This window comes from Wyeomyia smithii, chromosome 1 (assembly GCF_029784165.1).
Source record: "Wyeomyia smithii strain HCP4-BCI-WySm-NY-G18 chromosome 1, ASM2978416v1, whole genome shotgun sequence".
NCBI lineage: Eukaryota > Metazoa > Arthropoda > Insecta > Diptera > Culicidae > Wyeomyia > Wyeomyia smithii.
Genome location: NC_073694.1, coordinates 86,454,016 through 86,469,764, shown reverse-complemented (window position 1 = coordinate 86,469,764; position 15,749 = coordinate 86,454,016). Strand labels below are relative to the sequence as shown.

The 15,749-nt window shown below is 43.9% G+C and overlaps 1 protein-coding gene across 1 annotated transcript; it reads right to left on the bottom strand.

The window, feature by feature from the left end:
- Positions 1–9,130: 9,130 nt before the first annotated feature.
- Positions 9,131–14,440, bottom strand: LOC129716899 (uncharacterized). Its single transcript, XM_055666742.1, has one exon. The coding sequence runs from the start codon at positions 14,438–14,440 to the stop codon at positions 9,131–9,133; it is 5,310 nt and encodes a 1,769-aa protein (XP_055522717.1).
- Positions 14,441–15,749: the final 1,309 nt, after the last annotated feature.

Here is a 15,749-nt window from a genome sequence, read left to right as displayed (position 1 = left end):
GAATGTAGCCACCGTCCCAGTTCATCTGAGTTCCATGATGATTGCCAACTGTTGAGTGTTCTCTGACGCAAAATGCTATAAAATTCATCAAAAGCAATTGGTCTTTCATAAATATCGCCGTCAATAGCACCCACCTTAGCTAAAGAGTCAGCCTTTTCGTTACCCGGAATCGAGCAATGAGAAGGGACCCACGCTAAGGTAACCCGGTAATTTTTATCTGTTAAAGCACTTAAAAACCGCCGTATTTTCCCCAGGAAATACGGGGTGTGCTTCACAGGCTTCATTGATCGCAGAGCCTCAATGGCACTGAGACTATCTGTGAAGATGAAGTAGTGGTCTATGGGTAGGGTTTCGATGATTCCAAGAGAGTACTGAATAGCAGCAAGTTCTGCGACGTACACGGAAGCAGGAGCATCGAGTTTGTAGGAGGCGGTAAAATTTTCGTGGAAAACACCGAAGCCAGTGGACTCATCTAGATTAGATCCGTCAGTGTAAAAGCTTTTATCATAACTAACATGTTTAAACTTATTGGAAAAAATCTTAGGGATCTCTTGGGGTCGCAATTGATCCGGGATACCAGAAATGTCTTGTTTCATGGTGGTGTCGAAGAATATAGCATTATTAGAAGTAGCTAAAAGTGCGACATTGGAGGAATCGTATGAAGAAGGATTAATATCTTGAGCCATATAGTCAAAATATAAAGTCATAAATCTGGATTGAGATTGAAGGTCGACCAACCTCTCGAAATTTTCAATTACTAATGGGTTCATAACTGTGCATCGAATTAGCAACCGGTAAGAGAGATTCCAAAAACGATGTTTCAACGGAAGAATACCCGCTAGCACTTCAAGACTCATCGTATGGGTCGACTGCATGCAACCCAAGGCAATACGCAAACAACGATATTGTATTCTCTCTAATTTTATAATGTGCGTGTTCGCGGCGGAGCGAAAGCAGAAACAGCCGTACTCAAGAACTGACAATATCGTTGTTTGGTATAACCTTAGAAGGTCTCCTGGGTGAGCACCCCACCAAGTTCCGGTAATCGTACGAAGAAAATTAATCCTCTGTTGGCATTTTTGTGTCAGATACCTAATATGACAAGCCCAGGTGCATTTGGAGTCGAACCAGACCCCGAGATATTTAGCGACTAAAACCTGAGAGATCGTTTTACCCGTTAGTAGGAGCTGCAGCTGAGCTGGGTTATGCTTCCTAGAAAAAACGACCAGCTCAGTTTTCTCCGGAGAGAATTCGATACCCAGCTTAAGAGCCCATTCAGACAAATTGTCTAAGGTATCTTGCAATGGTCCTTGCAGGTCGCTAGCCTTGCCACCAGTAATGGATACAACGCTATCGTCTGCAAGTTGCCTTAGCGTGCATGAATTTGCAAGACATTCATCGATGTCATTGACGTAAAAATTATATAAGAGAGGACTTAAACATGAGCCCTGGGGGAGGCCCATGTAACTAATTCGGGAAGTTGTCGAATCGCCATGTGAGAAATACATATGCTTTTCTGACAACAAATTGAGCAAAAAGTTATTCAAATATGGTGAAAGTCCCTGCGAATGAAGTTTCGCGCTTAAAACTTCTACAGAGACAGAGTCAAAAGCCCCCTTAATATCCATGAACGCAGAAGCCATTTGCTCTTTTCGAGCAAAGGCTAGTTGAATTTCAGTAGAAAGCAACGCTAGGCAATCGTTCGTCCCTTTGCCCCGGCGAAAGCCAAATTGAGTATCTGAAAGTAACCCGTTTGTTTCGACCCATTTGTCTAACCGTAAGAGGATCATTTTCTCCATTAATTTCCGGAGGCAAGAGAGCATCGCAATCGGCCTATATGAATTGTGATCAGAGGCAGGTTTCCCGGGTTTCCGAATAGCAATGACTTTTACCTCCCTCCAGTCATGCGGAACAATATTTAGCTCAAGAAACTTGTTGAATAAATTCAACAAGCGTCTTTTTGCAGAGTCAGGTAGGTTCTTCAACAGGTTGAATTTTATTCTATCTAACCCTGGAGCCTTATTGTTGCACGACAGGAGAGCCATTGAAAATTCCAACATCGAAAATGGAGGCTCTTCCGTAGTTACTAATAACGCGTCGCGAAAGGTTTTCTGTTCCGGTACAGAGTCTGGACAGACCTTTTTGGCAAAATCGAGTATCCAGCGATCTGAATACTCCTCGCTTTCATTCGAAACGTCACGGTTCCGCATGCGCCTGGCGGTATCCCAAAGAGTGCTCATCGCTGTTTCCCTGGACAACGCGTTTACGAACCGCCGCCAGTACCCGCGTTTTTTCGCCTTTACTAAGCTCTTCATCTGCCTGCCCAGTGCCTCGTACTTTCGAAGCAGGTTGACAGTGCCGTACTCCCGGTAGTCCTTATACGCCGCGGACCTTCGCGCGTACAGCTCAGAGCACTCTTTGTCCCACCATTTGTTGGGAGGGCGCTGTCTAATCGTTACCCCGGGTATCGGTTTCGTCTGAGCTTGAGTCGCGGCGTCGATTATCAAGCCAGCTAAGAACGCGTATTCTTCCTCCGGAGGAAGTTCCTCGTGAGTCTCGATAGATTGCGCTATAATAGACTCATAACACTTCCAATCAATATTACGTGTAAGGTCGTAGGAAATATTGATTGGGTTCGGGGGAGTTGAACCATTAGCAATTGATATAACGATTGGAAGATGATCACTACCGTGGGGATCGTTGATTACTTTCCACCGGCAATCTAGCGCTAGTGATGTCGAGCAGAGGGATAGGTCAAGCACGCTTTCACGTGCTGGAGGATTAGGTACACGTGTCGCTTCCCCAGTATTCAAAACTGTCATATTGAAGTCGTCGATCAAGTTACAGATTAAAGAAGATCGGTTGTCGTCGTACAGCGACCCCCATAGCGAACAGTGAGAATTAAAATCTCCCAATATCAAAAAAGGCGCGGGAAGCAACTCTGCTATATCAGTGAGATGCTTCTGTTCAATCCGCGCGGATGGAGGCATATATAACGAAACAAGGCATAGGTCTTTTCCATCCATATTCGTTTGAATGGCAACGACTTCAATATTCGAGATCGAGGGGAGGTCGATTCGGAAGAAGGAATAGCACTTTTTAATCCCTAAAAGTACCCCTCCACCGTGTGAGTCTCGATCTCGACGAATAATGTTAAAATCGTGGAAATTGAGTTGATCGTTTGAATTGAGAAAGGTTTCACAGAGCGCAAATGCGTCACAATTGTATGTATTTATTAAATGAGAAAATAGATCGAATTTGGGGATGATACTTCTGCAATTCCACTGTAATACAGTGATAAAATTCCTAACCTCTTTCGCCGTATTAGTCATCGAAAGATATGATAGCTGAAATGAGGGGCCAAGTTGCTGCTAGTTGCATCAAAAAGGTTTTCACTGTAGGAAGAAGGGCAAGAAGAATATTTTGTAGGGGATCTGGTATGTTGAATGTTTTAAATATCCAGTCCACAATATCAGAAAATTTTATGAACCCTGTTTCTATTTTATCTTCTGATCGAGAAATGGGTGCACGAGGGGTTTTTGGTGCCCCAGGAAGCGGTGGGTACTCCTGGTTTGATTTAAAATTAAAACCGGGAGGTACTTGCTTCGGTTTTTCTTCACCGCTTCCTTTTTGTGTTGGCTTATTGGTCATTCCGCTAGGGGTTATCTTGCGACCTTTGCGAGAAAGATTAGGAGAGTTGATCATTCTCCTCTTCCTAGATCCTTCTGGCATGGCATAAGAACACCCTTCGACGGGATCGTCAGATGTACCCTCATCGGTTGGCAAAAAGGAAAAGATGTTTCCTGTCGAGGGTGGCTCAGCACTCTTCAGCATTTCTGCGAAAGAGCGCTTTGATCGTTCCTTGAGGGAACGCTTTATTTTTTCCTCGCGCTGTTTGTACGCGGGACACGCCGAAAGGTCATGCCGAGTTCCCTCGCAATAAAGACACTTTTCAGTATCCTCACTGCAAGCGGTCTCAGCATGATTGCCTCCGCACTTGCTGCAGCGTGCCTTGTTGCAGCAGTAGGTGGCTGTATGACCTAACTGCTTGCAGTTTTGGCAATGCATGACCCGCGGTACGAACAGGCGTACAGGCAGACGAACCCTGTCCAAAGAGATGTAGTTCGGCAGTGCGGATCCGGCGAATGTTACACGGAAGGAATCCGAAGGGAAGAATTTCTTCTTCCCTTCTTCGATGGATACTGAATGCAATTGCTTGACATCCAGTATCTTTACATCTTGAATCAGGGGGTTTTTGAAGCAGCCAACCCCGTGACGCAAAATGTCATCGACCGTGAGGCTTTCTTCGGTAACCACACCGTCGATCTTCACGTCCTTGGCAGGGATGTACACGCGGTACTCTCTCGTGAAGAGCTCGTAGCTAGCAATTGCGTTTGCTTGCTTCAAGCTACTCACAACAACTCGCAGTTTGTTCGGTCTAACCTTTGTAATTTCGGTTACGTCCGAAAACTGTTTTGCCAGGTCCTTGCCGATTTGAATTATATTTAGAGGCTTCTTTATGGGCCTGAAGTAAACTACGAACGGACCTTTCGAAGCATCTGGGTAAGCTTTCACCCGTGTTGCCGGTACCCTTGGTACGGGGCTAGGTAGCGGGGAAGGTAGAGGGGAATTGATGGGGGAGATCTCAATCTCTTCCCCAGTTGTTTCCACATCCAGGAATAGTTGCACCTGCATGTCGTCCATTTTGCGGGAGCGTTACGCTCTACCGCACACAAACGATAAATATTCGAATGTGGGGGGGGGGGGGGTCAAATAGTTGCTATTAAATTTTAAAAACAATTTTTCAAACTACAATGGATCAAAATTAAAAAAAAGGCAGTAATACTAATACTAATAACAATAGTAATAATAATAATAATAATAATAATAATAATAATAATAGTAATAATAATAATAATAATAATAATAGTAATAATAATTATAATAATAACAATAATAATACTATTAATAATAATGATAAAAATTCTAAAGTGAATACTTCACCGAACGTCTAAGTCACGACCTCACGGTTGATAGTAGGATTAATCGAGCGTCTCCGCAGAACAAACAATGACGATCCAGCTTCGTGTTGTGACACAGTGGCCGTATCCTACACGCGACCTTGTAGATGCCACTTGTAGTTGACTTCCACTCGCTCGATCGTATGGTGGTCCGTGCTGCTAGCGGGGTAACAGCGGTGCGGGAGAATTATTCTTGCTGATATATCAGCTGCGTATCGGATCACTGGCGGGGTAGCCTGCCCCTACCAGTGTGCAGAAGATGTTTCTGCCGATAAACTACCGGCTATTGTTATCGCGCAGCACAAGAAATAATCGACAAAAAAACACCCGTACGATAACTCGTGTATTGTTATTTTGCAAACTCAAACGGAGATGAACAATTTGCGTCTAATCGAGACGAAAGCAAAACAACGAATGTTGACAAAAACAGTGTTGTATCGTTGCAAAAACAGTGACTCTACTATTTGTGAGAACTCTCATGCGTCTGGCAGCTTTGACTATAATCCAGCGCTGCCATCACTAAAGCGGTTAAAGTCGCAAGTTGCAGAAAGATGTCGTTAGCATTCCAAACGAGTAAGAATTTGAAATCTTACACACGATTTCTGGAGTTTTTTGTTCTAGCTTGGACATCTTTTATCTGTGATATAGGTAAACTTTTTAGGCATATTTATATGTTTCAAATGCTCTAGTTTTCGCCTTTCCAAATAGCCAAATTATAAAAAATCGGTTGAAAAATAACCGTATTAAACATAAAAATGTGAGCTAAGGTAAAAATAGGGTTTTGAACATAACTTATAATTTTCGGGGTAGTTGAAAAACGTCAAGTAAATGCGCAAGTAACATTTCCTTCATGCTGGAAGCACACTAAGATTTTTCAACTTCGCAAAAAACCCCACCTTAATGCTTTATCAAACCTACACGCTCATTTTTTGTTACTCTAAAGTAAGTTAGATATCACCCAATTTTGAAAAAAGTGGAGGTACCCTAATTAGGGTACTTTTACGGTTACTCACTTCTGAGTAAGGGCGTCATACGTCAAAAACTGAGTAGAATCTACTCTGTTCATGCAAACCAGAAATTAACGAAAATGAGTACAAGTTACCCAGTTTGCCTAAATACGGAAATTTAATGATATCTGTTTTTTGTAAATCTGACTCAATAAATAAAATAAATTCAGAACAATCAAAAACACAGATTTATTTTTCATCGAAACAATAGAAAATTTACTAAATCATTCCCGTGTCTTCATTGAATGCGGCACCCAACCGGTTGACAGTTGCCCGTGAACTGTGACTTACTTTTTTGTGCCAGATAATCCGTCATCATTCGTCACCTAATACTGCGAAGGATTTAAATTGCATCGATTGTTGAGCACTGTAGATCAATACAAATGTTTCTGTTTGTTATCACGAATAAAAGTCCGGCTTTAAACGGCATCGTAGAACATACAACATGCGGTTGTTCATTTTGAAGAGATCTTTTAGGTGTTTTCAAATCCTCTCAATACTGATGTTGGGCTGAAATTATTAATTGATTAAGAAATTATTGATTTGATGACAGATCAGATACTTACTGCTAGCCAACGAATAAAAAGCGACACCAATTGTTCTTCGGAAACCGATAATATTGCTGTTGAAAACTGACATATACATATACTCAGGGGTGAGTAAACATCATGGATAATAACTCAAAACTGAGTAAACATGGTAATTATGAAAATTTGGGTTAATATTACTCAATTGTCCAGTACTCGATTACTCACTTTTTGACATTTTGCATAAGAATACCAAACTGAGTAGATCCTAATCAGATTAGAGTTAAAATAAAGCAGCGTGTACGGCCAATTAGCATCTTATGTGCCCTGTCAAAGGCATTTGAGAAACTGTTGAAGCAACAGATGTCATCCTTTATCACGGAAAATAACCTGCTATCAGATTATCAGGCAGGTTTTCGTAAAGGGCAAAGCATTCAAACAGCAGCGGTTCGTGTCTACGATGATTTGGCAAAGACACTTGACAAAAAGGGTACGGCCATATTGTTGATGCTGGACTTTTCTAAAGTCTTCGACACTTTCCCTCATCGAAGACTTTGCTCGAAGCTAGAAACTCAATTTAACTTTGCCGTTTCCGCTGTTAACCTAATCGAGTCATATTTGATGGAACGATCACAAACTGTTTTCTGCGGGGATCAGCAGTCCGGAGTGGGCTACTCAACCTCTGGAGTTCCTCAAGGTTCGGTGCTTGGACCTCTGCTCTTCTGTTGTAATGTTAACGATTTGCCTTCCGTACTCAGGTATTGCTCAATACAAATGTATGCAGATGACGTTCAACTGTATATTCGTCAGCTTGGTCCCTGTTCCCGTGAACTTATTATGATGATGAATGAAGATCTCGCAAGAATTATGGAATGGTCTCAACGGAATCAGCTTTTCGTCAACCAATCGAAGAGCAAAGCAATGTTGTTGAAGGGTCGCCGTAGAAGCAACACAGCCCAAACCAATCCTTTACCACCTGTTACTATGGATGGGCAAGCTATTGAGTGGACGGAGAGTGCGAAAAATCTCGGTTTCATTTTCCAGACCGATCTGAAATGGGACAAGCTGATAAACCAGCAATGCGGTAAAATTTACGCAAGCCTACGATCGCTATACGGTTCTACTTCCTCTGCTCCCACCGCCACACGCCTGGAACTGTTCAAAGCGTTGATGTTACCTCATTTCATGTTTGGCGAGCTACTTCACGTAAAACCAAGTGCAGGCTCCATGGATAAGCTACGAGTCACGCTGAATTCTTGTGTACGCTTTATTTATATTGAACCGTTACGCCCACGTAAGTCAGTTGCAAAGAAATCTGATCGGCTGTCCGCTGGTTAACTTTTACGCGCACCGCTCATGCATGTTCTTGCGCAAACTTATCAGCAAGCAATCCCCATCGGTACTCTTCGAAAAGCTGTTGCCATCCCAAGGGCGTCGCGTGCAGAACCTGAGAATTCCTCTTAACAACTCGACTTGCTATTCCAATTCACTGTTTGTTAGAGGTGTGATTAATTATAACTCGATACCTCCTGCTGTTAAACGCTCAACTTCTGTAACAGTTTTTAAACGGGGCTGTCTCGAATATTGGAACTGAAATTTATGTTACTAGTTAAGGTTATTGTTAGTGATCGAGCCGTGTATGCTGTAATGCCGGACTTTGGAGGTGTTGCTTCCCGTTCACCCAGAACGGTACCAAAATTCACTGGAGAGAAAATATCGACGATCTACCGCTTCACCCTTTGGCGTGAATTAATCGCTGGTCACCACTTTAACTGTAACAAAATTCACCGTGCCGGTCACGCTGATGGCAACGGGTTACTTGGCGCACGAGAATAGCGGAGTTAAAAACTTCACTTCGAAGTCGGATAGCACACCAGAACAAAAGGCTATCAAATTGGACTTCGGACTCTTGATCGAGTGAAACAATTACGCTGTGTGGTTCGATTGGGGATTTAATTTCTACTGAACGGTTTGTACAGAGCTAGGATCAATTGGTATCGGTATCTGACTATCACATTCTCCTCTCGCTACATCTCTCTTATCAGAGAATAAACTCTACAGAGTGCGTTTAGTAGTCTTGCGTTACGTTATAAGTTAAGTATGTTTAGCCTAAATTTAGATCTAATACTAGCTCGTAAGAATAATCTAAGTTTTAACAATTTATCATGCACACTATTTACAAATTTACAATTTTACAATCATTAACTATTTACATATACATTTATAGCAATTCTTTATGATCAAAGTATTGATCATTCCGGCCACCTTGAAATGTAATTTCAACCTTCAGATTTCTTTCATCATTCATTAAGGTTTCACGATGACAGCTCCAGTGAATGAAACTCGACGATGGTAGCATGTTCATTCGCCTCCTTGGAACATCGTTTGTTTGCCTCCATTCAGGAAAGGGTTGATCTTCGGTTGGGTAGCCTTCTTCACTTCGTTTTCATCTGTAAACAACAAAAGACCCGGTAGAACGAACGGGTTTTTTAAATTAAATGGAACGCTAATCACCTGATTGCTTTCCAGATACGCATTGAGATAGTTTCGGACTACTCTACCGATCTTTGTAGTTTCAGCATTCATCGATGGCTTCAGCATCTGTTGGTAATGGCAGTATAGCGATTCTCGCTATCGGTCTAACGACATTTTCTGCTACCGCTGTCTTGATGGTAACGACGCGAGTCACGCCGTCTTTCCCTGGGTGGAGTTTGACGATTTTGCCTAAGGGCCATGTCGCAGGTGGTAAATTATCATCTTTGATAACGACTATGCGTCCCCTTTCAATTGGAACAGGACGCTTGCAACCTTTTGTCGCACGGGATTGTAGTTGGGCTAGGTATTCCGGATACCAGCGTGCCCAAATGCGCTGGAAGATTTTCTGCGTTCGTTGCCAATGATTTAAATGGGACTCCGAAGTGTGAATGAGACTTGGCTCGGGAACTGCTTGCATGTTTGAGCCGACCAGGAAATGGCCTGGTGTTAACACTTCGAGGTCAGTGGGTTCACCAGGAATCGGTGTTAAAGGTCTCGAGTTTAAGCACATTTCAATCTGTGCTAGCAGAGTAATCATGTCCTCCTGGCTGATACTTGTGTGGCCTATTTCTCGCAGAAGGTGGTACTTGGCAGATTTTACTGCGGCCTCCCACAACCCTCCGAAATGGGGGGCTCGAGGTGGCGAGAATTTCCACTCAATCTCGTTGTCGACACACCAGGCGACAATTCGATCTCGTTCGGTTCCATTCGATTTTAGCATTTCAAAAACGTGACGTAGGTGGTTGGCTGCCCCTTTAAATGCGGTTCCATTGTCGGAATGTAGTTCACGGATACGACCACGACGGGCTATGAACCGCCGGAGGGCTGATAGGAAAGCTGGTGTTGACAGGTCAGAGACCAGTTCAATATGAACGGCCTTCGTTGCGAAGCAGACAAAGATAGCAATGTATGCCTTGACTGGTCCGTGTCTACGGACTGCGGATTTCAAATATACGGGACCGCAATAATCGACGCCACTAACTGAGAACGGTCGGGATGGTGACACTCGGGATTTCGGCAAGTCTGCTGTGGCTTGCTGGATCAAAATTGGTTTTTGCCTAAAACATTTGATACATCGATGATAAACACGGCGGACTAGGTTTCGTGCTCCAATTATCCAGTATTTTTGACGAATAGTTGAGAGCATTAGCTGGGGACCAGCATGCAAGAGCAATTTATGGTAGTAAGTTACGATTATTTCTACCAACGGATGATTTGCGGAGACGACAATTGGATGCTTCGTGCCTTCGGGAAGATCAGAGTTAGACAGGCGACCTCCAACTCGAATCAGACCGTTTTCACACATGAACGGTTTTAACCATTTGAGTGGCGATGACTTGAGGTCTTTCTCACATCTCGTTGAACAGTTCAACAGAGCAAGCTCATCTGGGTAGAGCTGGGCTTGAGCTAAACGTGCAAGCGCGTGATCTGCTGCTTTAAGATCTATTGTGGATAGCATCCGAGATGCATTGGGGTATACTTTTGGAGTTTTCTTTTGAGCTAGACGAATAAACTTGAGACAGTAGCCCATGACGTGTCGAAGTTTTGTATAGGACGAATATCTGGCAAACAGGTGATCAGCAAATTGTGATTCAACCAGGGTGGTTGATATCAGTGCTACCGTACGGGTTTCTTCTTCGACATAAATAGTTTCTTGATTTGGGACCACTGAATGCGGCCAACTGCTTGGCGGGAGAGCTAACCAGACTGGACCATTCCACCATCTGGTTTGTGTTAGTATTTCTGTGGGTTGCAAACCACGTGAGAGTTCATCGGCAGGATTTTCTACACCTGGCACATGTCTCCAATTGGTGCCCTCAGTAGACGTTTGGATGAATGATACACGATTCGCCACAAAGGTTCTCCATCGGTTTGGTGGCGATCTCAACCACTGAAGCACTGTGGTTGAATCTGACCAGAACGTGGTGTTAGTAGAAATCTTTATGGCTTGCGTAACCTTCTGGTATACCTTCGCTGCAAGTTCTGCAGCACACAATTCAAGTCTCGCTATAGTGTGTTTAGTAGAGATGGGCGCCACTTTAGACTTTGAGGTTAGCAGCTGTACGTTAACACCTTCGGAGTTCTCTGAACGCACAAAACAACATGCTCCATAAGCGGACTCTGACGCGTCGCAGAAAATGTGAAATTCAATATTCGATGCCATTGGCACAGCAACAAAGCGGGGAATCCTCAATTGATCCAGAACGTGAAGCGTTGCATGAAATTGCCTCCAAGTATCCTGTGACCTTGGTGGGAGTGGTCTGTCCCAAACGTATGGTTTTTTATCTTCTGTTTTCAATCTCCACAACCGCTGCATGAACATCTTGGCGGCAGCTATGATGGGACCCACAAGGCCTAATGGGTCAAATATTTTGGCTATATACGATTTTACCTTCCTCTTCGTGAGAACGGCAGCTGGGAGAGGTAACTGGACGTTGAAGCGAAACATATCACATTTTATATCCCAAACCAAACCTAGTGTTGAAATAGATTGGTCATTTTGCAAATCGTGTAGGGGTTGAATGGCTAAATCTGTCACAGGTACATCAGTTAATACTTCCGGAACGTTTGATGCCCACTTCTTAATCACAAACCCTGCAGTCTTAAGCATTGCTGCTACTTGCTGACGGATAGCTATAGCAGCTTGTGGATCATCAGCACCGGTCAACAGATCGTCAACGTAAAAATCGTTATTAACGGCATCAGCTGCCGCTGGGTAGGCGTGCCCCTCTACTTGTGCTAAATATTGAAGGGTGCGAGTTGCTAGGAACGGAGCGGACGCAGTTCCGTACGTAACTGTGCAAAGTTCATAGGTAGCGAGTGGATCGGATGGGCTGGCACGCCAGAGAATACGCTGTAGTGGTTGATCGTCTGGGTGTACTTCAATTTGTCGATACATCTTTTCGATGTCAGCGACAAGGGCTACAGCGTGGAAACGGAATCGTATCACAATCGAGAGTAGGTCTTGTTGAACTACTGGTCCAACTAGTAGTGTATTATTCAGCGAAAATCCAGAACTTGTCTTGCAGGAGGCGTCGAACACCACGCGTACCTTTGTGGTAGTGCTCGACTCTTTGAACACTGGATGATGTGGCAAATAACAGTGAGGCTTATTGTCGGGTACTGGATCGATTTTTCGCATATGGTGGAGGCTGGCATATTCCTCCATAAACTTGAGGTAGGCGGTTCTGACAGTGGCATCTCTTTCGAGGCGTCTTTCGAGGCTATAAAATCGGCGAATGGCAATCGCGCGCGAATCGCCAAGGGTGACTTGCGGATCTTCAGACCGAGGAAGGCGAACGATGAACCTCCCGGATTGAGTTCGAGTGGTGGTGCTAGCATAAATTTCTTCACATCTTCTTTCTTCAGCGGAATATAACGGACCTTGATGTACCGATTCTAGCTCCCAGAATCGTTGGAGAGCGGTATCCAACGATCTATCGACATTCGAAATGTAGCAGGTGGGTGGAGCATAGGTTGATTTGATGGGTACCTTTCCAGAAACTGTCCACCCAAAGACTGTTTCAATAAGCAGCGGCAGACCACTGCCGATTGGTATGCGCTTCCCAGTGTGAATTTCGTGATAGCATTCACCACCGATGATGATGTCGATTAGTCCCGGTTCGTTAAAATATGGATCCGCGAGTTGGATCTTCGGAATTTTCCATGAGGTTGTGCTAAGCGGTATCGTTGGCAAATTGGCAGTAGGTTTCTTCATTACGAGGAACTCGAGGGTAGTGGAAAATTTGTTCGTTCTTGATTTGATTGTAGCTGATATTTGGCGTTTTATTTGCTTAACCGAATCACCTATTCCGGCTACAGCGACGTCTACTGTGCGGGGGCGGATGGCGAGGGCGTTGGCTAACTTCTTGGTGATAAAATTAGACATCGATCCGGAATCGAGGAGAGCTCTGACTGGTGTTAACTTTCCATATTTATCAACTACGTGAATAGCAACCGTCTCTAGTAACACCGTGCTGTGGTTTGATTGGATGGAGAGACTAATTTCGGGTGGATTTGCAGATTCAGAACTTCTTACGTTCGCTGACGTGGTCGCGGTAGGTTGCTTTGCATTGTGTTCGGTTGTAACAGCAGGTGTCGTCGATATTTTAGAGGGTGCAACTTGGTCGTGCAACAGCGAGTGATGTTTTGCATGGCAGGTTCTGCATGAAAACTTGGATTTACATGCTCGCGCTTGATGGTTCGTACGAAAGCAATTCCAACACAGGCTTCGCTGACTAACTAATTCTCGACGTTCAGAAACAGAGAGCTTGGTGAACCTTGGGCATTGATACAGAAGATGTCTTTCGGGGCAAGCCGGGCATTGAGGGTTGTTAACTTTGGTGTCGGATGTAGCAGCGTTGGCTACGAATTTACCATGATAGGGTTTCTTCGGAACAAATCCGGCCACCTTGACAGTAGCTGGTTGTGAACGGTGCTGCAAATCACTCGACACAGATTTAAGCATTCGTACATGCTGCACGAGAAAGTCAACAAGTTCTTCGTAAGTGACATCATCCTTCTGGCGGGTTTCCTGCTCCCAAGCGCGAACAGTGGCGGGATCAAGTTTACTCGTAAGAATGTAAACTAACGGTGTATTCCACGACGCAACAGGTTCTCCTAGCTTTCCCAAAGCTTTCACGTGGCGTTGGTAATCGTCAACAAGCGTGTTTAAATCCTGAGCAGATTCGCGCCTTATCGATGGCAACTCGTATAAACCTCTGAATAATTCCTTTTTCAAGAACCGTTTGTTATCAAATCGCTTCAACAGAGCGTCCCAAGTCGACGCATAATTATCCGCTTGAATGTCAACGGTTTCGAATGGTTTCTTGGCATCCCCTTCTAAAGCTTGAATCAAATATTGCAATTTATTCACCAATGGGATATCATCGTTGAAATGGATCATGGATAGAAAATTGTCTCGAAAAGAAATCCAACGCGACTCATCCCCATTAAACTTCGGCAGATCAATTTTCGGCAGACGATGATGAAAGCTAACGGATGTTGGCTGGTGGCTAAAGCTCGCCATTGTTGAATTTAGGATCTGCTGCGGGACCTCCAGTTTGGACATCAGAAACCCTTTCAGCGCACAAAAACGATTTTCGAAATCAGCCCGTATTTGGAGATGTTGTTCGAACGCATCGGCTTTGTCAAGCATTTCGATTTCCGCTTGTGCCTCAAGAAATTCTCTGTTGCATCTTTCAAGAGTATCTAGCCTCACCTGAATTTGATTTGCATCCCTATCTGCATTGTATCCCTCTTTAAACTTCTCTATCACGTCTCGAACTACGCACACTCGCTTTCGAACCAACATGTTCTCGATCAACTTTTTATCCGCCTTGCTAGTCATCACTCACCACTCAACTCACAGTTTGACCGAAGCGTCACGTTTAATTCGATACGCTTTATCCTTCCCGCCGCGACACGTGACGCCTTTTGTGTAACGGTTACGAGAGCAACACAGAATCCGATCGATTATAATCCTTCCCGACGCGCTATGCTGCTCCTACGCGAACCGGAATGACGGAAACACCACGAATAATCGTTCGAAATATATCCTTCCCGTCGCGTCGTGATGTTTCTACGCGAACGCAATCGATCGAAAAAAGACACGTAAATTCGATCCGCTAAATAACGCCACCACAAATCGTTAAGCCTAATAATTATGGTTGCAAAGTGTGCTAGCATCAATGCGCACCACTATTCATGCGTACGGTGTGCAATGCTCATTTACTTGTGATGCAGCAGCTAACAAATTTCAGATGTGATCAGTTTTATCAACCTGATGTCACACTTTCGCCTTTTTATGCCAAACATGCAATTTTTCCATGCAATATCGTGTTAAACCGCCATTCGTTCCATAAGAGTACTGGCAACGAATTATGGCAATGGCCGAAATCAAAAAACGGCACACCATATGTTTCTAAGAGAGCAATTGTATGGCCTACCTTTGTGTGGTCGAATTCTATTGACCACTTACCGCAATGGCGGGTTACTACCTCGTGCGTCGAGATTTTGGCTTGGATTTGTCCTCCAAATCCGGTTCGAAGGACCAATGATCGAGCCGTGTATGCTGTAATGCCGGACTTTGGAGGTGTTGCTTCCCGTTCACCCAGAACGGTACCAAAATTCACTGGAGAGAAAATATCGACGATCTACCGCTTCACCCTTTGGCGTGAATTAATCGCTGGTCACCACTTTAACTGTAACAAAATTCACCGTGCCGGTCACGCTGATGGCAACGGGTTACTTGGCGCACGAGAATAGCGGAGTTAAAAACTTCACTTCGAAGTCGGATAGCACACCAGAACAAAAGGTTATCAAATTGGACTTCGGACTCTTGATCGAGTGAAACAATTACGCTGTGTGGTTCGATTGGGGATTTAATTTCTACTGAACGGTTTGTACAGAGCTAGGATCAATTGGTATCGGTATCTGACTATCACATTCTCCTCTCGCTACATCTCTCTTATCAGAGAATAAACTCTACAGAGTGCGTTTAGTAGTCTTGCGTTACGTTATAAGTTAAGTATGTTTAGCCTAAATTTAGATCTAATACTAGCTCGTAAGAATAATCTAAGTTTTAACAATTTATCATGCACACTATTTACAAATTTACAATTTTACAATCATTAACTATTTACATATACATTTATAGC

Bases quoted from the DNA above. Each gene is read 5' to 3' on its own strand.
- LOC129716899 (XM_055666742.1), bottom strand. From the start codon at position 14,440: ATGACTAGCAAGGCGGATAAAAAGTTGATCGAGAACATGTTGGTTCGA.